Source organism: Erythrolamprus reginae, chromosome 1 (genome assembly GCF_031021105.1).
Source record: "Erythrolamprus reginae isolate rEryReg1 chromosome 1, rEryReg1.hap1, whole genome shotgun sequence".
NCBI lineage: Eukaryota > Metazoa > Chordata > Lepidosauria > Squamata > Dipsadidae > Erythrolamprus > Erythrolamprus reginae.
In genome coordinates, this window is record NC_091950.1 from 286699156 (window position 1) to 286724718 (window position 25563).

The 25563-nt window shown below is 38.0% G+C and overlaps 1 protein-coding gene across 1 annotated transcript; it reads right to left on the bottom strand.

The window, feature by feature from the left end:
• On the bottom strand, nucleotides 1-24433 carry UBE2J1 (ubiquitin conjugating enzyme E2 J1). Its single transcript, XM_070733200.1, has 8 exons — nucleotides 23882-24433; nucleotides 11894-11967; nucleotides 11007-11138; nucleotides 10014-10098; nucleotides 9772-9877; nucleotides 6980-7109; nucleotides 4683-4817; nucleotides 1-1076 (listed from the first exon to the last, which is right to left on the bottom strand). Exons 1-8 carry the CDS (start codon nucleotides 23910-23912, stop codon nucleotides 810-812), a joined length of 960 nt encoding a protein of 319 aa, XP_070589301.1. The 5' UTR covers nucleotides 23913-24433; the 3' UTR covers nucleotides 1-809.
• Nucleotides 24434-25563: the final 1130 nt, after the last annotated feature.

Below are 25563 nucleotides of genomic sequence, written 5' to 3' on the forward strand. Positions count from 1 at the left end.
TGGGTTTTTAAAAAGCATTTTATTTTTTTAATGATGGGCACATGAACAATCAATTCAATGCATTATGTATATTTCTGAAATAAGTTATAGTCAATAATATTTGGGTAAATATTACACAACAATTTGGGGGATTGGGGGATCAGCTTTAAAAAATCAAAATATACACAACTGAATATTTTAAAAGTAGCCTTCAAAACTTGCAAAAGATTATTCTAGGTTCAGGACAATTAAAAGTAAAAAGTAAAGTATATTCTATTCTCCCCACTTTAAAAAAAACAATGCTCACAATTTACAGCATTTCATTTCATTTAGGTAGGAAATAAATGTGCCTACTTTATATTACCAACTTTCCTTTATTTAATAAATTTACTATGCAAACATTTCTCCATTTCAATTTAAAGAGCCCTGTCATGAATAAACCCTTATTGTCTTGCTAATTTGAATAATTATCAATAAATTCATAATGGCATAAAAGTCAATTTTAGGGCTCTGTCAGTTAAAAATACCCATCAAAGCTTGCGCACAATACAGTAAGTCGCTCCCCCTTAAATATCCTGCTAATGCAGAATATTCTCAAAAGACATTTTGGGTAATCTGTCAGTTTGTACAAATTATTAATCATCCATATTTTCACCACTATCAAAGTGTATATTCCTTGAAAATATTAATGCACCTCCTCAGGTACATTGGCATTCACTTTTAAAATGAGAAAATACAAAAAGTAATCATGTAAACAATCCTCATGACATACCAAACATAGAACATTTCAATAACACGTTCAAGTCACTGGTCTTCACAATGAGAATATCTCATAATTCAAATACATAGTCATTGGCCAGATATATACGTCTAACAACTAGTACTGCCAATACTAAAACAAGAAGGAGAATCAGCATATTTGATCCCATGTGGCTTGTGTTGGCTCTTGGCTGCTGAACCTGATTGAAGTTGATTGAACCTGGTGCTCTTCTTTGCTGGTTATGTCTTTGGCGAGGACTCACTGAAGTATTATTGGATGCAGGTTGAGAATGGATCTCTTCTTGATTTGAAGTGGCAGAATTGGATGGATTTCCGGACTAAAAGTGAGAAAAATGAACTCAGCAAAACAACTGAAAACAAAATGTCCCACAGTGTAGAATTATTTAGCAAGTATTTAAAATGAGAACAGCAAGCTGTCATCTTGCTTGAGTTAGCTATTATTTATGTAAGTAGAATGTTGCTAATCAGAATCATAATATATTAATATTAATTGTTCCCAGCACAACAGGGAATCAATTATATTCTAACACGAAGACCTTTGGAAGTCCATAGAAAAGCAGAGCATGATTGGCAAGAAGTTAGAGAATTCTAAAAGCTGTGACAGTACTTAAACTCTCTCTGGATTAAATGACACAATTATCTCCCTGTTTCCAACCTTTCCTATTTAAAGACAATTGTTGAGCAGGCATATAAACTTTAGCTATAGAGTATTCTATATTTGGACTTCTTTTAATTGTAGTCCAGCCCCGGAGAATGACTTCTGGTGGAGGACCCTCATCAAAATATGGGTGAATTATACCTCTCCTAATCAAACTTGACTTTCACTGATGTTAACTACTTTGACTGCCTACAAGGGTTGAACTGCTTGAACTGCCTATAAGGGTTGATGAATGAGAGGTATTGATTTAATAAAGTGGAAATCAAGCACTAGTCAGTGGAGGGAGGAGAGATTGGCCCAATGGATGCTCTTTAGTGAGTTCCTGCAGGTATCTGTCCACTCTACTGTATTAATATCCACATGAGGATACTGGAAGAGATTATATAAAGCATCACCGAGGGGAGAGGGAAAGGTATGAGAGTGAGAAAGAGAGAAATCAACGAGGAGATTGTTTAAAATATTACTTTGAATAACTAAGGAGTAATCATCTAACAAACTTAGTTTTTTGTTTATGGAGGGTGCTTACTCTGAAAAGTCTGGCAAAAATGTAATAGGAATAAATAATTTCATTTAAAACAAGGTAGCAGCATTCTGTTTACTCCCCCCACAAAAAATAAAATAAGGTGTTTATTTCTAGTGTTCACAATGGATCAGTTTGCAAAAAGAAAGTAAAAGAGCAGCACGTATCAAACACATTCAAAAGTGATGAGCCTTGTAGAGGAAAAATAAAGTCAATGCCATGAAATTGCAATTGCATATATTAAAAAAAACTTTATTGGGAAAATCTATGTAATATTAGCATGTCTACTTCTCTTAAAAAGCTGAAAAATACTCTGTACCCAGGAACAGATGCTTTGATGTGATTTGACATGATTTTTTTTAACCAATCTGTAGCCCATCAACTCTAAAAACCCATACACCCACTCATACAGCTTAACTGGGATTTGTCTACAATTTATCAGTGAATTTAGATTGCATCTACAGTCAAAGCAGCAGCTGTCCTGGATCAACAGCAAGTCTCAGTTACTTTCAAAGTGGAAAGATTATATAACCAGCTCTCCTTGGTTGTATTAATGTCATAATTAAAAAAACCCACAATGTCATAATTAAAAAAAATCATAATAATTTAAAATGGATAAAATTAATCTTCCTTCATGCAGTTATATTTACTAAAGTGTTTGTGAAGAAATGGGAAATGTGTTATTAAAGTAATGCTGAAAATCTTTAAAGAGCAAAGCAAAACTCACATTTCTTATGTACTGTATATCATTAAAGATTTGGACTAACGAGAAATTGGGTCTATGAACAAGTTCTTACTGTGGTGATAAAACATTTGCCTAAGTATACAGGTAGGTAATCCCTGACTTACAACATTTTGCTTAGTGACCGTTTGAAGTTAAAACAGCACTGAAAAAAGTGACATATGACATATGATCATCACAGCATCCCCATGATCCTGTGATTTGTTTGGCTGTTTGGCAAGTGGTTCATATTTATGACTGTTGCAGTGTCTTGTGGTCATGTGATTCCCTTTGGCTCACTTACTCTCTTAACAACACTCACTAAACAAATTTCTCATTTCGCAACATAAACTTTGGGCTCAATTGTGGTCGTAAGTTGAGGACTACCTGTATTCTAAAAAGGTAACTCACTCAAAAGAAAACAGTTTCCTTACTTGATTATAAGCACATTATTATTGTTGTTGTTGTTGTTGTTGTTGTTTTTGTTGTTGTTGTTATTATTTAGATTTGTATGCTGCCCCTCTCTGAATAAATTAAAAGTGATAGAGAAGTTGGAAGAAAAGGTAATGAGGAACTACAGCTGATGACAAAGAAGCTAAAAGCAAGTATTTACAAATACCATCTTGGGTACCACTTACTTTTATATGTATGTAAGAGTCAGAAAAGGCAAAGACCATAAAGACATGCAAAAAACCCTTGGTGGTTTTAATCAAGGCTATTGGGAGAGCCAATGATGTCAAAATGGTAGATGCAACAAATCAACTGTTTACACACATGTAGTAGATGTTAAAAGGGGGCAGGAATTTGATTGTCCATCATGCCTGTCATTTCAACATAATTGATCTACTCCAATGGATACTGCTGCTTATAATCAAATGCTATCATGTACAATCTTACTTACAGCCACAACTGAACCCACAATTTGTCATTAAGAGAGAGAGTTTTCCCCTAAAACTTTTCTGATTATTTATTTGACCCCTACGTAAGTGTTGTACCTCATGATTCTTGACAAATGTGTCTTTTCTTTTATATACGTATGCACGAAGACAAATTCCTTGTGTGTCCAATCACACATGGCCAAAAAAGAATCCAATTCAATTCAATTCTGTTTCTATTCTATTCTTTTCTTGCCACAGTTGGTAAGTGAATCACTGCAGTTGTTAAGTTAGTAATACGGTTGCTGCGTGAATCTGACTTCCTCATTGACTTTGCTCATCAGAAGGTTGCAAAAGGTGATCACATGACTCCAGGACACCCGCAACGATCATAAATATGAGTCAGTTGCCAAGTATCCAATCATGTGACTTTGGGGATGGTGCAACTGTTATAAGTGTGAAAAACAATCATAAGCATAGTTCCCTCTAAGCTGAGCAGTGAGCAATCGCTCACTTAAAAATCATCATCAACTCAGAGTTTTCCAAACCTGCCCAGAAGCCGAGAGGGAAAGAGTGAGAGGGAAGGAGAGAGAGAGGAAGCGAGGAAGAGAGAGAAACAGATAGAAAAAAGAGAGGAAGGAAAAGAGAAAGAAAAAGAATGGGAGTAAGGAAGAGAGAAAGAAAATCAAAATCTAGTTTGAAACTAGCTCAACTATTTAAGTGGCATTTTGATATTGATAGAGTTGCCCTATTATGAGCTCACTGTTATAGACACACAGTACAGTATTTTATTTTGAAATTCTCTGAGGCAAAACAGGGTGGGTTTTTTATTTGTTTGTTTGTTTGTTTGTTTGTTTGTTTGTTCGTTCGTTCATTCATTCGTTCATTCATTTATTATTTCTGTGCCGCCCAGTCCCGAAGGGACTGTCGCTCAGACACTATACTTTTCCGCCCCCCCCCCCCAAAAAAAATTAGAGGGAACACTGATCATAAGTCTTTTTTTTTTTTCAAAATGATTGCAACTTTGGACGGTCAATAAATGTACTGTTGTAATTTGTGGATTATCTGTATTTAAATAGGTTTCTAGTTACAGATAAGCAGCATTAACTTTACTTTTCCAAGATTGTGCCTCATTTATTAAATACCCACCATTTCACTGGTGATGGTATCCTGGAATGCTGGAGTTGTAATTTCTTGTTGGTAGTCAGTGGAATTCCCAAGATCATTAAATTCTGACATATCTAAAGGTTCAGTAACATATTTTCTAGAAGAATTACCTTCAGCCTTAAGCAAAATGAGAAAACACCATAAATTATTACATCAAAAGGACATTGAAATTCTAATCAATTACGGGAACAGATGTAACATAATGCAGTTGTCTTGCAACATTATGGGACACTTTGTAAGAGATATATCTCTGCTTAGGCATCCTGTTAAACTTAGGAGAACATGTTATTAAACAAGACAATTCTGGAATAGATGATTGATTGAAATATGACACAGAAAGAAAATCAAATTGTTCCTTTTTGGGATTAGTTTATTAAGTCCCTGAAGAGCAAACCAAAAAAAAGCACCTCCATAAAATATAAACGATGCTAGATATTAGGAGGTGGCAATGAAGTGAACTCCAATTGAATGCCGGATCAGTCCACAGAATGGCTTTTCATTCTTATGGGAAGAAAACATTACTCAGGTAACCCTCACCACTCTGAACTGCTTGCAGCATTATTGACTTTGAGAACCTGCTGTGTTTTCTCTTGTACAATGAAAGGGGCATGTTCAATTATAAATATAACCAGTTAAAGTAAAGGTAAATGTCCAGTGGTGTCCAACTCTAGACCATTGTGCTCATCTCCATTTCTTGGCCAAGGGGATCAGTATTGTCTGAAGATATTTTCTGTGGTCATGTGGTTAGTAAAAAATGTATGGAACACTCTTACCTTTCCATGGAAATGGTACCAATTTATCTACTCACATTTGCATGCTTTCAAACTGCTAGGTGGGAAGTAACTGGGGAAAGGAACAGGAGCTTACCCCATTACCCTGAACCCAGGAAATCAGCTTTCCAGGTGACAAAGCTCAGCATCTTTAACCACTGAGCCATTGTGCCCCATAACCAGTTATAATGCATCTGTTTCCAGAATGCAATCTATCCTCCCCACTTTTTCTTCATCATGGAAGTGATGTGCCGGTGCCTGGAGGCTGTTGGGGTCTGGATGGGTGTCAACAGACTCAAACTCAACCCTGATAAGATGGAGTGGCTGTGGGTTCTGCCTCCCAAGGACAATTCCATCTGTCTGTCCATCACCCTGGGGGGGGAGTCATTGCCCCCCTCAGAGAGGGTCTGCAACTTGGGCGTCCTCCTCGATCCACAGCTCACATTAGAGAAACATCTTTCGGCTGTGGCGAGGGGGGCGTTTGCCCAGGTTCGCCTGGTGCACCAGTTGCAGCCCTATTTGGACCGGGAGTCACTGCTCACAGTCACTCATGCCCTCATCACCTCGAGGCTCGACTACTGCAATGTTCTCTACATGGGGCTACCTTTGAAAAGTGTTCAGAAACTTCAGATCATGCAGAATGCAGCTGCGAGAGCAATCATGGGCTTTCCCAAAAATGCCCATACAACACCAAAACTCCGCAGTCTGCATTGGTTGCCATCAGTTTCCGGTCACAATTCAAAGTGTTGGTTATGACCTATAAAGCTCTTCATGGCACCGGACCAGATTATCTCAGGGACCGCCTTCTGCTGCACGAATCCCAATGACCAGTTAGGTCCCACAGAGTTGGCCTTCTCCAGGTCCCGTCGACTAAACAATGTCGTTTGGCGGGGCCCAGGGGAAGAGCCTTCTCTGTGGCGGCCCCGACCCTTTGGAACCAACTCCCCCCAGATATCAGAGTTGCTCCCACCCTCCTAGCCTTTCGTAAGCTCCTTAAAACCCACCTCTGTCATCAGGCATGGGGGAATTGACATGTTCCCTCCCCCTAGGCTTATAAAATTTATGCATGGTACGCTAATGTGTATGATTGGTTTTAATTTGTGGTTGTTTTTTTTAAAAATTAATTTAATTATTGGATTTGTCTTACATTGTATTGCTATTGCTGTGAGCCGCCCCTAGTCTGCAGAGAGGGGCGGCATACAAATCTGATTAAACTTAAACTTAAACTTCATGAGGAAAAATTAAAGTTCTGCTATGGGCGTGGGACCTGACATATTTCACCAAGCATATTAGCTGTATCAATTTTTAAATCAAACATAGCTAAGAAAGAAGGGAGAGTTTGGATTCTGTGAAATGGAGACAGAACTATGACATTCAGGAACAATTTTCCCATTTAATCCACGTTGCTTTGATTAGTATTATCTTCTGGACAGCATTAATCCACCTCCATAGGTACTGTCCTATGCACCAAAGTAATCAAGAGAAAAGAAGAACAAATAGTTATCTTACTTTGAAATTGATTTGCCTGGCAAGTTCCTTGGCTTCTTGGTCAGCTTGGCTTGAGGCACTCCCTGAAGTTAATGGTAAGAGGACTTCTTTCATAAGTGAGCCACATCCTTCACAATAGAAATCTTGAGACCTAAGAAATAATAGAAGACCATATGTTAATTTAACAATCAGCAAGCATCAACATAACATATTGCATGCAATGCTAAGCCTTGCTTAGCCTTAACTTTGGATGGTGACTTATCTGTGAAATGTGTGGTGTGTTCGTGAAGGCTCAATTGGGGATACAGCAGTGCATACAATCTGGCAGAAGATCACATCTTTCCCCAGACAACTGCCAGAGTAGTTCTGTTTATACATCTGCAGCATAACTGTATGCCCAGATGTTTAAGATTGTAAAAAGAGTAAAAACAAGTCATCATCTTTAATTCTACTTTTAGAGTCATTTAGAATTACATTAGATCCATCAAAATATATTCTAAAGCACAGTAATCAATTTCTAATAAATTTTGCAACCTGCTCAATGATGAAGCACTTTCATTTCATTTCCTTCCTTCCTTCCTTCCTTCCTTCCTTCCTTCCTTCCTTCCTTCCTTCCTTCCTTCCTAACCAACCAACCAACCAACCAACTAACCAACCAACCTACCTTTTATCCACATATATCAGGATAGCTCTTAATCTAGATTGCCTTTATGCCCCAGGTAAGTTTTAACTGATTTACAAAGGTGCAAAATCAGAGGGAGAATAACCCAGGATGAAGTCATGATTGCTTCAAATATTTGCAGTATTTTAACTGTTCAATAAATCATATAGGAAATAAATCTTGGTTTATTTGAAGTATAAACACAACATGAATAACAGTAGTATAGTTAATTAACTATGACAAAGAATAAATTAAAACGGAAAACGGCAATAATATCTCAATGGGATTTACTTCTGAAACAAGACTGACCGGTTAATGAGTGTGTTTGCATGACATACTAAGCCAGAATATTTCTCCATCAATCTTCTCATCTTGACCTTCTGCCCACAGAAACAGCTAAACAAATTAATTTTATAACTTGCTTGTCTACTTTTTTTTCTTCTCCTACCCAGGTGGAATTAGAAGTCATTACTTGCTCTGATTTGACTAGGTAGAAAAGCCAAGGATGTTCCTTCACATTTCATGGAAAATAAACCACAGACCATGATTTGTTAGCTGTTCCCATGGCCAAGAAAAGACAAACAGAAACAGTCAAGCAATGTGTACCAAGGGCAGGTTTAGCTAAGGGTTTTCCAAAAAATGTAATGCAAACTGGTATGATCTGAATTGCAATTCTTTTCTGACTGTCCGTAGACTGCATAATATTTAAAATACATTACTTTCTGTTAAAAAAAATCCAGGCTATTTTATAAATTTTGAATTATATTATATTCAAAATGACATTCAAAAAAATCAAAAGCTCTCATATGGAAAAATACTTTGTTGGAGAACTGGATACAATATTAGGGAAGTAAGCAATAAAGTGATATGAAATGTACTTTTTATTTTTATTTTTTTTAGAACCATAAAAAACATGAATCACCATACCAAACTGAAGTAAAGATTTTCTGCATAAGATTTTGATTCAAGTAAATTTTCCATTCCTGGAAAATCTCTACTCATAGAAAACCACATTTTTTCTGAATCCAGGCTATACCTGAACAGAGCTCTTGACATAAGCACTGTGGACTAAACGAAGAACACTGTATAATTGACTAGTTCCATTTTATAAAGGGGAAAAAAAATCACAAAATATTATGATTAAAGAACACACATATCACCCCGCTGTCTTCTCAGACAAATCCTTTCAGATAGTTAAAAAAATTAGGGCCAAATAGCTATTCATTTTACTAATTAAAATTATTTTCTTATCTAGAGATTTACTGATCAATTAGGTAATTGCAAAATCAATTACCGCAAGATGTTAAAAGACTCACCTGTGCCGCCAGGCATGGGGAGATTAACTCCCCCCTCTCTTTTGACTATAGCACCTGAGAATGGTATGACTGTGTAGTATTGATTGCTTTTAATATTAACGGGTTTTAATTCTACTTTTATTAATTGGATTTGTATCATTGTTTACTGTACTTATTGTTGTTGTGAGCCGCCCCGAGTCTTCGAGAGGGGCGGCATACAAATCTAATAAATAATAATAAATAATAATAATAATAGCAGGTCTTATACATCAGTAGATGCCTCTGGTATTATGATACCATGGGATTAAGTGTGACTGCAATCCAAGATATTTACAATTTCATAATCCCAAAAGAAAGATGGATCTCATTGGGTATTTGGAATAAAAATCTGCTGAAAATTTTCTAGAAAAAAAATGATGTTCTATCAGAAATTAAAGAGGAAAGGAGATGCTTTATTTTCAAAATGAAAATCATACTTAGCGATGTATGCAAAAAGTCATCATCTGAGCTGCCCCCCAAATTTCTTATGCTACCTCTCACCTGCCCAAAAAGATTTGGATAAGTGGTTAAAAACTAGGCAAGTTGAAAGAAGAGGAATCAATATAGATAATATAGATAAGGTTAAGAACATGTGGCTTTTGCTATTCTATTTCCCCCTGCCCTCAGCATAATGTTCACAAACAGATAAACCCCAACATAATGCTCACAAGCAGTTTGCAAAAGCTTATACTATATTGATTTAAAATATACTCTCAGATACTGAAAGGCCTGAAAATCAATTTCAAAATCCAAGAACATTTTTATTCAGAAATACAACTGAGAATATCTGTTTATTTCACACAAAATTTAACCCATACTTCTTAGCTAGTGCTCTTCTTTCTTCAGGTGTGTAATCTAAAGATCCTATGGCTCCTTCTCCTTTTGTTGGCATAAATCCAATAATAGCAAGCAAGGCAGTTCTTACTGTAGAGAAAGAGAAAGAGAAAGAAAATGAATTATAAAATCTGCTGTACTGAGGTACTGTACTATGGTCTTTTTAACAGCAGACATTTTTTTCTTTATCAAACTTTTCTCACTGCCAATAATAGTTGATACTTACTGCTCCAAGATGGTTGCCATGTTTCAGGATGATGTCCTGAGATGCTTAAACAAATTTTCTTTCCCACTTCAAATCTACCATTGGCCTTAAAAAGACAAAATTGAGAAGAAGAAAAATCATTTCATCAAACTTTTTTAAAAAAGAAAACCTAAAATTTAACATTACTCACTGTGTGGCAAATGAATTTGAGGCGTGTCACTGTTGTGGCTTTGCTGAAGTCAGCAAGATATGGAATGATGGAAAAACAGAAAAAAACAGCTCCGTGGTGGCCTTAAAGGGCAGCTGTGTTGTCACAGTCTTGATGAGATGACCTGGCTGCTCTCAAAGGCTGGTGTGGAAAGGTTTTTAGTGAGCAGCCCCATTGGCAGAGTGAGGGAGAAAGCTCAAACTGCTTTTCCAGCATACATGAATAAAAAGCTACTTCTTATTTCCTAAATAATGGATCTGTTTATTATTGTAATACATTATAACTCTCAATACCAATTAAAAGGAAACAACTGGAATGGTCCCAAATATTACTTGATGCTGATAATCACTCCCAAAAATTGTAAACTTATTTTTCCTTTGCCTGTGAAAGCAATCATGCCTGTCTATTCTTCAAAAATTTCCAATTCTTCCTGCATAAAAGAGCAGATAACTGCTAGTTTCCCTGAGGGAATAGAGGGTCAATTTATTTAACTGCTAGATGAAAACTTGACCTGTATTTCATGTAATTTTACTAGTTAAAGATTTTATAGGTGTGCTATTGTTGTGAACCATTCCTGATGTAGTGGATATCATACAAGGGAGTGGGGAAATGATTATAGCTTAATCCTAAAAATCCAGTGTAACTTAATAGCTATGTGTTGACAGTGAAAGATTAGAAAAAACAATTGCTTAATCCCCCCCCCCCTTAAAATTATTTTACATATTAAGTAATTGAGACTTTAAACAATGATCTTATAATCTAACAAAGCATTTGTGGTTTTCTAACTGGCACCTGAAGTTTCTTACCGTTAAGAGAATAATACTTGGTGGTTTCATAGGATATTCTGGTGGTAGCACTATTCTTCCATGATAAACTCCTCCATCAAACTCTGAATCTGGAGGACCTCTTACAGTGAAATGCCACTCAAAAAGATTGTCCTACAAAAGAAAAAATGGAAATATAAAAAGCCAACCACTCTCCCTCAAAAATGCATCAAATTTGAAGTAATATTACCCTGACTGCATCATTCTGGTTAAATAGGCCATAACTGGCATATTAAAGTTTATTTCTTTGAATGAAAAATCTGACTTTACTATCCCAATTTATTAGTCCCACTCATTTGCTAAGCAAGTCACTGCAGATTCTTAAGCCTGACATGATTATGTCTTCCAATTTTACTGCCAGGTTTCTCTGTTGACTCTTGCTTGTTAGAAGCCGGTTATAAGGTGCAAAAAATGCAATCACAAGATGCAATGATGGATGATGGTCATAAAACCATATTTTCAGCTCTGACATAACTTCAAATGGTTGCTAAACAGGGCAGTTGCTCAATGACATCTATCTGTACCGTTGTTTCTTAGGTCTATTTGTTTAAGGGCCGTACTCAAAATTGGTTGGGGCAGCAAAGATATCAATAGTTACACCCCCCCTGTGCTGGGCAGAACATTGGTGTTTTATTTTTTAAAAAACTACCATATGTCTTTCTTAGGCCATATATCTGTTTACTTTCCATCAAAAATGGTTAACAACCATTCTGCTGATTTTTGACAATTATGATTGAAGATGATGGGGAGAGGGCACTAAAAAGAGGTTCAGAGGCGGAACATCCATGCTTGCCTCCTTTTAATTCTCTAAAATTAATTTATCCAAATCCCTTAGGCATGAATTGCATACAAAATGGGCATCCACTAACCTCTAAAGGCTGAGCATGATAATGGTCAGTTGCTTCTTTCAGTTCAGCAGCTTCTTTCATTAAACGTTTTACAGCTGAGAGAGAGAAAAATAACAGCATATGACTATGTGAAGTATTACTGTTCTAACTATTGGCTGAGCACATCAAAACTTATTCCCAACATTTAATGACAAAGGAAGTTCCAAAATGTTGTGTTTAGAAAAAGATAGTAAACTTGAACTTAAATCATGATAATATTAAATGATATTATACTGTAGCTTGGGGAAAATATCCATGTCCTGAAGGGCAATAGAATATCTGAAAATAAATGTAATTTGGTAGTTTTTGTTTCAGTAATTGGATTCAGACTAATCTACAGGGGAAATATTTTAATGTTTCCAAGTTTGCTAATCACATAATTGATATTTTAATGGTTGTAAATGAATAAGGAAGGGAAGGAGAAAGGTGAATCACATACTGAGCATGAAGTAATGGAATAAAAATGATGTTCTGTCATAGCATGGGCTAAATTAAGTGAATCGTGACTATTTTTGCCACAGTGCAGTTGTTAAATGAATCTGGCTTATTCCCATTGACTTTGCTTATAGGAAGCCAATGGAAAGGTTACAAATGATGGTGACATGACCCTTGGATACTGCAACCGTCATAAATACATGCCAGTTGCCAAATGACTAAATTTTGATTATGGGACCATGCGGATGCTGCAATGGTCATATGTGTGAAAACTGATCATAAGGTACTTTTTTCAGGGCCATTATAATTTTGAGCGATCATTAAACAAATGGTTGCAGGCAGTGAAGGGCCACAACAATTTTTACTACCACACTGTGGGCATAGCTTATTTTGTGGGTGTGGGTTGATGGGCACGTGACTGGGTGGGAGTGGCTTGTCAACCATGCGATTGAGTAGGAGTGGCTTGCCAGCCATGTGGGAGTGTCTTGACAATCATGTGACCAGGACATGGCTTAAAAGTCATGTGACTGGCTTAAAGGTGGCCAACATGACGTCATTCACATCAAGGGTTTGGGTAAGGGTGCCTGGTCTCTCCTCGCCTCAAAGAGATACAAGATATTTACTATTACTGAACATCCAAAATATACTATTTAATCCTATATGTGTATATGCCAAATGTGTACATACATATTATACACAGGCACTCAAAAATATACATTAAGTACTATTAGCTCCACTTTTGCTACCCCCACTATGTTCCCTCCCCCCATGACTGGTTGCAGGTTGAGGACTAATTATACTTTTAATAAAAAGAAGCTTACTATTAGGTATTCCTGCAAGGGTAAAAGGATTTTTTGAGTGAATTTGTTTTCACATTATACAAATTATGCAAATCATAAAAATCATAATGCCTTGTTCTCAGATGAGAGATTGCCACCTGCTGGATTAAAACACTTTGTTCTTTATCTAGTTTATGAAATAGAACATTAACAGACATTAACAGTCAACCATTATACTAAAAAGAAGACATACGCATAAAAACCCCCTGAAGGCTTTGCATTTTCAACTCTTGGCAACCATTTATGTGTAAAAATTCTCAAAAATTATTCTTATCAAGGTAACTCTAACTCTAGGAGCAAGTACTGTACCATTACAAATAACTCATTATTTGTAATAGTATGGTACAGTAAAAATAATTTTAAAATTCCCACAATAAACATTAACAATGCCACATATTGCAAAAAAAAAAAAAAAGCCTTAACTTCAAATTTAAGTCACGTACTATGGCTTAAATCCATATATACTATATGTAAACATGCAAATTATAAATTGACATATCTAAAAATCCATGTGCCTTATTTTGGTCAAATCAAAATTTATATAGCCTACAAGAAATAAAACAATATTTTTATGAGTTTTTACGGTGTGTGCAAGTCAGTTTTTTACTTTGGCCAACTACCTGAATAGGTCCCTGTAGTTTTCTTGGCAAAGTTTTTTTAGAAGTGGTTTGCATTAACTCCTTCCCACTGGTGTGTGTGTGTGAGAGAGAGAGAGGGGGAAAGAGGGGTGAGGAACGTACACGTACAGCAGGGGGGAAAGATTATTTCAGGAGAATTAAAAAAGAAATCAGAGGGAAGATAGAAGAAGAGCAATAAAACCAAAGGTGTACAACAGGTCTAATGATGTTTAACGGCTGTGGTCTCTATGACATTTCTTCTAATTCATTTCTGAATGTTGGTTTTCCAAATTGCAACCAAGTGCCTTTCTTATCATCCATCTCTATCTTTCAATTTTCTACATATTATTTTAGGTTTACTTTAATAATATATTTTTATTTATTAAAAAGTTGAATTAACAATGGATCATCACATTATATTGCAGGATTTCTTTCCCTTGTAACTGTACCAGATCAGCTGGTTTTGGTTAGTTATATACAAAAGCTTGGGCGTAACAACCACAAACATGATTTGGTATTACGCAATGAAAGTCCCTGAGTTTCAGGACAGGCTTAAAATGCAGCATGGGAAAGAAACAGCTGTTCAGAGTTTCCTGAATACAAAGAACTAATGGCATTGTTCTTTGGATCTTAGCCGTACTGATTTATTTATTTATTTATTTATTTATTTATTTATTTTGTCCAATGCACAATACATATTGAAGAGGATAGACATGAGTTATTATATATAAAGAAAGGATATAAAAGTCCAATACACAATGAGGGTTTTAGTGGGTATATATCAATATACACATAGTAAAATACATGATGAAGGTTATAGAGGAGATACTCATAGTAAAATATATCTAAGAAATAATAGAAAAGAAGATATAGGAATAGAATATATCAATGAAAGAATAGAAGAAGAGATATAGGAATAGAGGAAAGGTATATAGGAGATATAGGAGAGCAATAGGACAGGGGACGGAAGGCACTCTAGTGCACTTGTACTCGCCCCTTACTGACCTCTTAGGAATCTGGATAGGTCAACCGTAGATAATCTAAGGGTAAAGTGTTGGGGGTTTGGGGATGACACTATGGAGTCCGGTAATGAGTTCCACGCTTCGACAACTCGGTTACTGAAGTCATATTTTTTACTGTCAAGTTTGGAGCGGTTAATATTAAGTTTAAATCTGTTGTGTGCTCTTGTGTTGTTGTGGTTGAAGCTGAAGTAGTCGCCGACAGGCAGGACGTTGCAGCATATGATCTTGTGGGCAATACTTAGATCTTGTTTAAGGCGTCTTAGTTCTAAACTTTCTAGGCCCAGGATTGAAAGTCTAGTCTCATAGGGTATTCTATTTCGAGTGGAGGAGTGAAGGGCTCTTCTGGTGAAGTATCTTTGGACATATTCAAGGGTGTTAATGTCTGAGATGCGATATGGGTTCCAAACAGATGAGCTGTATTCGAGGATGGGTCTGGCAAAAGTTTTGTAAGCTCTGGTAAGTAGTGTGAGATTGCCAGAGCAGAAGCTACGTAGGATTAGGTTTACAACTCTTGAAGCCTTCTTGGCTATATAGTTGCAGTGGGCTTTGGCACTTAAATCTTTTGTTATTAGTATACCAAGGTCTTTAACCGAGTGGGGATTATCTGTGATAATTTGATTATTCAGTTCGTATTTGGAGTTCAGGTTCTTCTTCCCAATGTGTAGTACAGAGCATTTGCTAGTTGAGATTTGGAGTTGCCATGTGTTAGACCACTCAGAAACAGCGTCAAGGTCTTTTTGGAGAGTAGTTGTGTTATCGGTGGTGTTGAAGAGTTTTACATCATCGGCAAAGAGGACACAGTTGCTTGTGATGTAATCGCAAAGGTCATTGATGTAGAGAATGAAGAGCGTTGGTCCCAGTACACTACGCTTTCTTTAGTAAGGCAATATATATTCAACAAACTGTAATGCAATGTAGACCAGATTAAGAAATAGATGCCACATAGCCCCCCCCCCCAAATTGTTTTTAAAAGATTGGCTACTATCACATACTTGCAAGTTTGAATGTATTTCCCTTCTTCCATCTTTTATATTCATATGAATTAGGAGAGTGCTTTTCTGAGATGGCATTAGAACTCTCCATCCTTATCTGGATTTCTGCAATGTTTACCTACTTGCTGCCCTGATAATGGAGCTTCTCATCAAGATCATCCTTTTACTTTCTATATCAGGTGCCCAACCCATGGGCTGCATGCAGTCCTGGTCAGCTGGCGGCTGCACAGGATCATAAACTTTGAACATTATGTGATTTATAAACAGTGGTACCTCTACTTAAGAATGCCTCTACTTAAGAACTTTTCTAGATAAGAACCGGGTGCTCAATAATTTTTTGCCTCTACTTAAGAACCATTTATTACTTAAGAACCCGAGCCCGGAAAAATTTCCCAGGAAATTTGAGAGTGGCACGAAGGCCTAGCCAGTTTCCTGCCATTCCCCCTTTAATCCTAGACATAGAAACATAGAAGACTGACGGCAGAAAAAGATCTCATGATCCATCTAGTCTGCCCTTATACTATTTCCTATATTTTTATCTTAGGATGGATATATGTTTATCCCAGGCATGTTTAAATTCAGTTACTGTGGATATACCAACCACGTCTGCTGGAAGTTTGTTCCAAGGATCCACTACTCTTTCAGTAAAATAATATTTTCTCATGGTGCTTTTGATCTTTCCCCCAACTAACTTCATATTGTGTCCCCTTGTTCTTGTGTTCACTTTCCTATTAAAAAACACTTCCCTCCTGAACCTTACTTAACCCTTTAACATATTTAAATGTTTTGATCATGTCCCCCCTTTTCCTTCTGTCCTCCAGACTATACAGATTGAGTTCATTAAGTCTATCCTGATACGTTTTATGCATAAGACCTTCCACCATTCTTGTAGCCTGTCTTTGGATCTGTTCAATTTTGTCAATATCTTTTTGTAGGTTGATCCAGAACTGAACACAGTATTGATCCAGAACTGAACACAGTATTCCAAATGTGGTCTCACCAGCGCTCTATATAGCGGGATCACAATCTCCCTCTTCCTGCTTGTTATACCTCTAGCTATGCAGCCAAGCATCCTACTTGCTTTTCCTACTGCCTGACCACACTGCTCACCCATTTTGAGACTGTCAGAAATCACTACCCCTAAATCCTTCTCTTCTGAAGTTTTTGCTAACACAGAACTGCCAATACAATACTCAGATTGAGGATTCCTTTTCCCCAAGTGCATTATTTTACATTTGGAAACATTAAACTGCAGTTTCTATTGCTTTGACTATTTATCTAGTAAAGCTAAATCATTTACTATATTACAGACGCCTCCAGGAATATCAACCCTATTGCACACTTTAGAGTCATCGGCAAATAGGCAAACCTTCCCTACCAAACCTTCCCCTATGTCACTCACAAACATATTAAAAAGAATAGGACCCAGAACAGACCCTTGTGGCACACCGCTTGTAACCTGACACAATAACTCTCTGTTGTCTGCTCTTCAGCCAGCTGCAAATCCACTGAACTATCCAGGGATTAAGTCCAATCTTGACTAATTTATCTATCAGCTCTTTATGTGGAACCGTATCAAAGGCTTTGCTGAAATCCAGATAGGCAATATCCACGGCACCACCTTCATCCAACATCTTTGTGACATAGTCAAAGAAATCAACGAGATTAGTCTGACATGATTTGCCTTCAGTAAAGCCATGCTGATTTGGGTCCAATGGGTTATTGTTTTTTAGGTGCTGATTTATCCTCTTTTTGAGTAGAGTCTCCATCATTTTAACTATAACTGATGTCAAGCTGACTAGTCTGTAGTTACCAGCACCTCAGACTTTTCTCGGCTGCCAGAGGAGTCTTTCGGTGGCACTTATGGAGGCTTTGGCAGCCCAAAGTGAACGGAGCATTTTCCTTTCTCTGGGCACCACTTTGCTGTGGTGATTCCCTCACGCTGTTTCTTCCACGGAGCATCTGGGTGCGGAAAGGCAAAAGGGGGTGTTCACCTCACCTTCTTCCTTCGGCAGTGACTGTCCTCCTCCTCTTCTTCCTCCTCCCCCCGCCCAAATTCCGAGCTTTTATTTCTTTCCTAATGGGTTTGCACGCATTATTTGCTTTTACATTGATTCCTATGGGAAAAATTGCTTCTACTTAAGAACGTTTCTACTTAAGAACCTGGTCATGGAACGAATTAAGTTCTTAAGTAGAGGTACTACTGTATATTAATTTTACTGTTTATATTTTATATGTGGCTCAAGACAATTCCTCTTTGCTTAATGTGGCCCAGGCAAACCAAAAGGTTAAGACTCTCATGTTCTACACCAGTGTTTTTCAACCAGTGTGCCGCGGCACACTAGTGTGCCATGAGACATGGTCAGGTGTGCCGTGAAGCTCAGAGAGAGAAAGAAAGCAAGAGAGAGAGAGAAAGAACAAGAAAGAGAGAGAAAGCAAGAGAGAGAAAAAGAACAAGAGAAAGAAAGAGAGAGAAAGAAAGAGAGGGAGGGAAGGAGAGAGAGAGAAAGACATAGAGGGAGGTAGGGAGGGAGAGAGAAAGAGAGCAAAAAGGAAGGAAGGAAGATAAAGAAAGGGATGGAGAGAGAAAGAAGGAAGGCAGAGAAAGAGGGAGGGAGAGAGAAATAGAGCGAAAGGGAGGAAGAGAGAGAATTTTTTTGTCCAAACTTTATTTAGCCACCACCCTCCTCCCGCTCAATGTACCCCAGGGTTTCGTAAATGTAAAAAATGTGCCGCGGCTCAAAAAAGGTTGAAAATCACTGTTCTACACTATCTGTTCTGGTCCAACTAAGCCAATCCACAAATCTTTTCCCAATGCTTTGATCTTCAAACAAATAAATCTTTTATTCTCTCTTACACAGATCATTAGTAGCAACAATTACAAGCAGTGTTGTGAGATTATGCACAGTGAAATACTTTTACGATGCAATTCACATTCCAAGCTCAAAAACTACAGAAGCAAGGCTATAAATCTCTCTCTAAGTGAAGGATTCTTATCGGTGCTAAAAAGGCTTTACTCGGTTTTCTAGTTAATCTAAATTTGCACTGTCTGTCATGATTTATCAAAAGCTTAATTTTTCCAGGGCTATGAATCACGCCATATTTCAAATATGCAGGCTGTCCAAAAGCACATTCTTTTTTGCTGATTTCAGGAAGTGACACATGAGCTATTTACACAATTCTAACACTTGCAGGTTCAAAACTTTTTCCCAAGAATTTCTTTTCTTCGTTTTGCAAACCTCCTGAACCTAGGATTCACCCATGGGCTGTCAGCTATTCCCTCATTATCTGAAGATGAACCACTTTCCATGCTAACTTCTAAATCATTGTCTCCTACGCTCTTCCCCACTGCCTCCTTATAACCTTCTTAAATCAGGGTAAGCTAAAATTTCTGTTTTCTCATCCTCAGAATCTGTTACTTCCTGAGACTGAGAAGGAACACTCACAACACTATCACCATATCTTGTGACAATGACTTCCACAAGTTAATGCACTGTGTAAAAAGTATATTTGTTTTAAATTTTCCAGGCAACTTCACTAGATGATCAGGGTTTTGAGAAAGAGAGAAAAATGTTTCCCTGTTCAATTTCCTCAGGCATTCTTACATCTCTATCATGTCCCTCTAATCACTTTCTTTCAAAACTAGTGTCCCAAAAGTACTAACTTTTCCTTCTAAACAAAATGTTCAAGCTGATTTTTTTTGACAGCTCTTTTGTCCTTTATCTAATTCCATTACAAATGTGGTGGCCAGTACTGTACATAGTATTCTAGATATGAAATGCTATAAATTTGTATAAAAACATTACAAAAACTTTCATTTAATTTTCAATCTTTTTCATAAAGGCCCCCTTTCATCATTGTTGTGCATTCAATTATGCACTATGACCTGAAGTATTTTTTTTTCCTGGATAGCGACAAAGTCTTTCTGAAACAAATGCCCATTTTAAAAAAAGGTAAGACATTATGTTTTGCTCTTGTTTAATGTAAACAGCTTGTTCAGTGTTCTTGTTTTCAAACAAAAGACATGGAAACCAAGCCCAAAAGACAAAGGTCTCTAGCCTGCTGCATCACTCAGAAGAAAGGAGCACAATGATTTTAACTTTAATTTCAGTATAAATAGGATGCACATCTGATACACAACAACCACTGATATTCTCTTGGTGTGGCTTCATATACTGTATTTTCTATAATATATCTAGTTATCCAAACCTTTATCCCTTTGGAAATCTCTTGATGTTTTTGCTCATCAGTCAAGAAAAGTCTGATAGAAGCAATTCTGCATTATATAGTAAGAAAATACAATGGTACCTCTACTTAAGAACCTTTCTAGATAAGAACTGGGTGTTCAAGATTTTTTTGCCTCAACTTAAGAACCACTTTCTACTTAAGAACCCGAGCCCGGAAAAATTCCCCAGGAAATTTGAGAGCGACATGAAGGCCTGGCCAGTTTCCTGCCATTCCCCCTTTAATCCCAGCCATCTGGGCTGCCAGAGGAGCCTTTTGGTGGTGCTTAAGGAGGCTTTGGCAGTCCAGAGTGAACAAAGCATTTTCCCTTCTCTGGGTGCTTGGAGAGGGAATAAACCTCTGCCAGTGCCCAGAGAAAAGAAACGCTCCCTTAGCTCTGGGCAGCCAAGGAGTCAACAGCAAAGGAAAGGCACTGACTACAAGCGAGTGAGAGGAGAGGGGAGCCTTTCAGCATGGGAAGGAAGAGGCAGCAAGTAGCAGCAGCAGCAGCCAGTGTATGGGAGGCAGCATCGCGCTGGGTATATTGGAGGCGTGTGCTCCTCCTCACCGCCTCAGAGTTCCTCTTTTTTTTTAAAGGCCCTACAATTTTGGATTTTTTTGATTTCCCTCGCTTCACCTTCTTCCTTTGGCAGTGACTGTCCTCCTCCTCTTCTTCATTCTCCTCATCCCACCCAAATTCTGAGATTTTATTCCTTTCCAAATGGGTTTGCACGCATTACTTGCTTTTATATTGATTCCTATGGGAAAAATTGCTTCTACTTAAGAACATTTCTACTTAAGAACCTTGTCATGGAACGAATTAAGTTCTTAAGTTCTTAAGTAGAGGTACCACTATATATTATTTTCTTCCAGTTCTATAACTCTTATCTGTACAACTTCAATGTAAGTGCAAATAAGTATTTTTCGGAGTATACAGTGCACTTTTTTACCCCCAAAAGAGAGTGAAAACCTGGGTGTGTCTTATACATAGTTTGGTCTCTGCCTCCCAGCAATTTAACTCCTTGCAGCAACAGCGCGAGTCTGATTAGCATAAGCAACTGATTACCAGCCTTCTGACCAGCAGCTGATTGAAGCTGCAGGCAAGCCCACAAAATGAAAGTGAAACCAAAACTGCAAGGAGGCAAATAGCTGGAAGTAAAAGGCAGAGGCAGAATTTTGTTTTCTTGTGCTTTTAGTTGCTGAATCTGGATGCAAGGAGGTAAGTCAAAAACTATAAATGTCTATGGAATGTTCAAATTATTACCTATTTTTAAAAGACTGCTTTATTATCGTTCTAGATAACTTAACAAAATGAAGAAGCTTTTTAAAATAAATGCTTGGTCTGAAGAGGGTCATTGCTATTGTATCTTCTTTTAAATAGCAGAGAATAATGTATACTTCAAGAAAGCCACATCAATTTTAACAGCATCTGTACAAGTATAATCTGAAATGTAAGGGTCCTACTATTTAGATTAAGATAAGGCAGATGAGTTAAACCTTGACTTAGTCATGTTTGGAGCAGGTCTATTTAAATAATTGGACGGAGTTAATGTGACTACATTTAATAAACTTTCTGGCATTAACCTACTGCCATAATGTACATTTTTCCAATTCTTTGCTATTTCTATGGGTCAGACATACATGCACAGAAATATACAGCAAACAGTGTATATCATTTGTCCTGTTTGCTGGGAGGAAGAGGTAGATTTCCCCCCCTTTGTTTCCACCCAAAAAACTAAGGTGCATCTTATACTCTGAAAAATATGATAGTTTATATATTTTCCTTATCTTTTAAAAAACCCCAGCTTTGATCTGTTTGTAACTGTGTAGCATAACTTTTTATTATTTATATCACAGCTTTATTATTTAATAATTTAAGATGAAAGCCTTCCTCCTTTTTCCCAGAGGAATCACCCTGGTATGGTGGGTTAGGCTGAGAGGGGCATGGGCCCAAAGTCACCCAACTGGCTTTCATGCCTAAGGTGGGACAAGAACAGACTCCTGGTTTCTAGGCTACAGCCTTAACCACTAGACCAGGAGTGTCAAACTGTGGTTCGGATGCATCATAGGCAGGCCAAGGCCAGACCAGCTGTGTAAATGGGAAAAACATTGCAAAACATCATGTGATGGCAATGTGATGCAGCGAGTTTGACACTCATGCACTAGACCAAACTGGCTCAATTGCTATAGCTGAGTTATCTTTCCTTTTTAATATTACATTTGCAGGAGTGTGGACTTCCTTAACTTCTTTGTGGGTAGTGTGAAGGCTAATCAAATTCTACATTTCCAACTTGGCTAGATATGTAACAATTAACGAGGGTTATTCCTATGCACAAATAAAATCTGATGTTATTTTTGTTTTTCTATTCAGAGCAGATGGAATATTTTTCTATGAATGAATAGTTATATGGGAACATTTTTCTCTGGAGAACAGGGAGGTATGAAAAGCAACGATCAATCTTCCAGCAAATAAAATCTGAACACATTGTCCTGAGACAATTCTTAATCTGCCACATCTGATTTCTATCTGTCCTATCATGACAGTTTTTGTTGCAGAGACATTATGTCATTGTTGAATATTATATTTTATATATCTTATATAGAGTTCAAAAAAGGAAAGTGAATAGCTGAAAAATTCATAGGGATGGAGCATCTGTCCATTTCTTCATAGTACTAAAAAGGAGAGGGGCAGGAAAGGAGAACAGAAGATAGATAACACTAGAGTCAGAGTACATTTAAGTAACCTCTTACACAATATGAATTGGACTTCCCTGAAATAAAACACTTCATAGGAAGATACCCTAAATATGACATTGCAATTCTTCAAGTAAACAACGAAAAACACCCACCATAATAATCCAGAAATTTTATATCTGCATGAAACTTTACATGTTATCTTTTGACAACACTGCACCGAGTCGTTTAAAAAAAACCCACTAACTCTGAATCAACTGTACATGCCCCATCGAATATAAACCTATCCACTCAATTAATATCCTCTACATTTGGCAGTAGAATGGATTGGACAATGTTGTGTAATTATGCCTTTATTTTTAAAGGTTCTTTAAAATAGGTATGTCTTTTAAAGCTTTTAAGATATGATGGGTGTGGTGTTGAGATAGATAGATAGAGAGGGAATGAATTACATATTCATAATAACAGAAGTTGTCTGAAGTAATGTAGGGTCTCCTGCCCGAGCAGGGGGTTGGACTAGAAGACCTCCAAGGTCCCTTCCAACTCGGTATTATTATTATTATTATTATTATTATTATTATTATTATTATTATTATTATTATTATTATTATATTTTTAATACATATCAAATGAGATTATTATTATTATTATTATTATTATTATTATTATTATTATTATTATTATTATTATTATTATTATTATTATTATATAGCAGAACGAAACTAAGAGTCCTCGTCCCGCTCCCCTCCCATCATCCGCCCGATGGGTTCCAGGGTTTCTCCGGCTCCTCTCACTGCCTCTTTTTTTTTAGGCAATTCGGCAGCCAGAGACAGATAATACAAGCCTCGTCCCTTGGATGGCAGAAAGGTCCTGATGGGGGAAACGACGGAGCAGCGCCCACGAGAACTCAGAAGAGCCCCCCCCCTCCTCTTCAAGGAGCAAACGGGAGCGGTGCAAAAGGCAAGAAGACGGAGCCCCCGCCGGCTCCGGCCTAGCCGTGCACCAAAGCCTCGGGCTTGCGTTGGCGGTGCCTCCCCCCCACCCCCCCAGGGCGCTGTCAGCCACGCATCTACCTCCCGCAAAAGACTTCCGCGTCTGCCGGCTTCCCTTGCCCGCCTTTGCTCCTTCCTGTCTTCGGCAGACTCACCGGGGCTTTTGAGATTGTAGCGAGCCTCCATGACGGGATGGCTTTTTCCTCCTCTTCCTCCGCCCGGCGGAGCGCAAAGCAGTCCGGCCACGTAAGGCTTTTCACTGTGACAACAACGCGCCGGTCGAGGCGAGAAGGAGGGAAGTGACCAGGCAGGCTCCCTCCCTCGCTCTTCTTCCCGGAGGTCTCGTAAGCTTTGCCGCCGCCCGGAAGTTCTCCTGACGTGGCGGCGGCCTTTAATAGCTCGCTTCTCGATTTGGTTTCTATGTAACTTTTAAAGAAACAGAATGCTGTCGCCTCCCTCAGCTAGTTTATTTTGCTTAGGTCCTCCTTCATTCAGAACCCAAGCAGGTGCTTTTTTCAGGAGGCAACTGACTTTCCTGGGGGTTTTTTCCTTTCCTTTGAAAGCTTTTCGCTTCTATCCAAGAAGCTTCTTCAGCTCTGACAGGATAGTGGAGAATGCAGACAGCTTGACCAGCTGCATCCTTTTAACAGCAGTGGTTCTCAACCTTTCTAAATACCGTGACCTCTTAATACAGTTCCTCGTGTTGTGGTGACCTCCAACAGACCGCTAATTCTCCCAACAGAGCTTTAAGCTGATTGGCAGGAAGGTCAGAGGGACACCCCCACTATAAATGCATGAAAACTTATCAGGAAAGACTTAATGAACTCAATCTGTATAGTCTGGAGGACAGAAGGAAAAGGGGGGACATGATGGAAACATTTAAATATGTTAAAGGGTTAAATAAGGTTCAGGAGGGAAATATTTTTAATAGGAAAGTGAACACAAGAACAAGGGGGCACAATCTGAGGTTAGTTGGGGGAAAGATCAGAAGCAACATGAGAAAATATTATTTTACTGAAAGTAGTAGATGCTTGGAACAAACTTCCTGCAGACGTGGTTGGTCAATACACAGTAACTGAATTTAAACATGCCTGGGATAAACATATTCATCCTATGATAAAATACAGGAAATAGTATAAGGTCAGACTAGATGGACCAGGAGGTCTTTTTCTGCCGTCAATCTTCTTTGTTTCTGTGATTGGTCGGATTGTAAAAATATTTTCCAAGGCACGAGAATAGAAGCTTTAGTTCCTTACACCATGGGAAATTTGTCTTTTCTCATGGTCTTAGGTGATCCCTGTGAAATGTTCGACCCCCAAAGGGGTCCCGACCCCCAGGTTGAGAACCAGTGTTTTAGAAGTTTAGAGGTTTTGGGGGTTTATCTGTATCCTCAGGGTCATCTGAGTAGTGCTCCTGGGTTCCTGTAGTAGTCTGAGGACACAGATAAACTTTCAAGTGCTTTGAGGAGCCTCTAAAAGGATGCAAATGACCAGCTGTCTGCAAGGAATAAAAATCGTTCCATTCCCCACTACCCTGTCAGAGCTGAAGAAGCTTCTTGGGTGAGAAACGAAATGTCTTCAAAGAAAAAACAAGAAAGTCCAAATTGCCTTCTGGAAAAAAAAACACCTTAGGGATACCGATAGGTCCCACACAATTGGCCTTCTCCAGGTCCCGTCGACTAAACAATTTTTTTTTGGCGGGTCCCAGGGGAAGAGCCTTTTCTGTGGCGGCCCCGACCCTCTGGAACCAGCTCCCCCTTGAGATTAGAACTGCCCCACCCTCCTTGCCTTCCACAAACTCCTTAAAACCCACCTCTGCCGTCAGGCATGGGGGAACT

Excerpts from the sequence above, each read along its gene's own strand:
- UBE2J1 (XM_070733200.1), bottom strand. The coding sequence starts at position 23,912 with ATGGAGGCTCGCTACAATCTCAAAAGCCCCG. Across the intron at positions 11,139-11,893 it reads ATCATGCTCAGCCTTTAGAG|GACAATCTTTTTGAGTGGCA; the intron begins GTTAGTGGATGC and ends TTTCTTTTGTAG. Across the intron at positions 1,077-4,682 it reads ATACCATCACCAGTGAAATG|TCCGGAAATCCATCCAATTC; the intron begins GTGGGTATTTAA and ends TCTCACTTTTAG.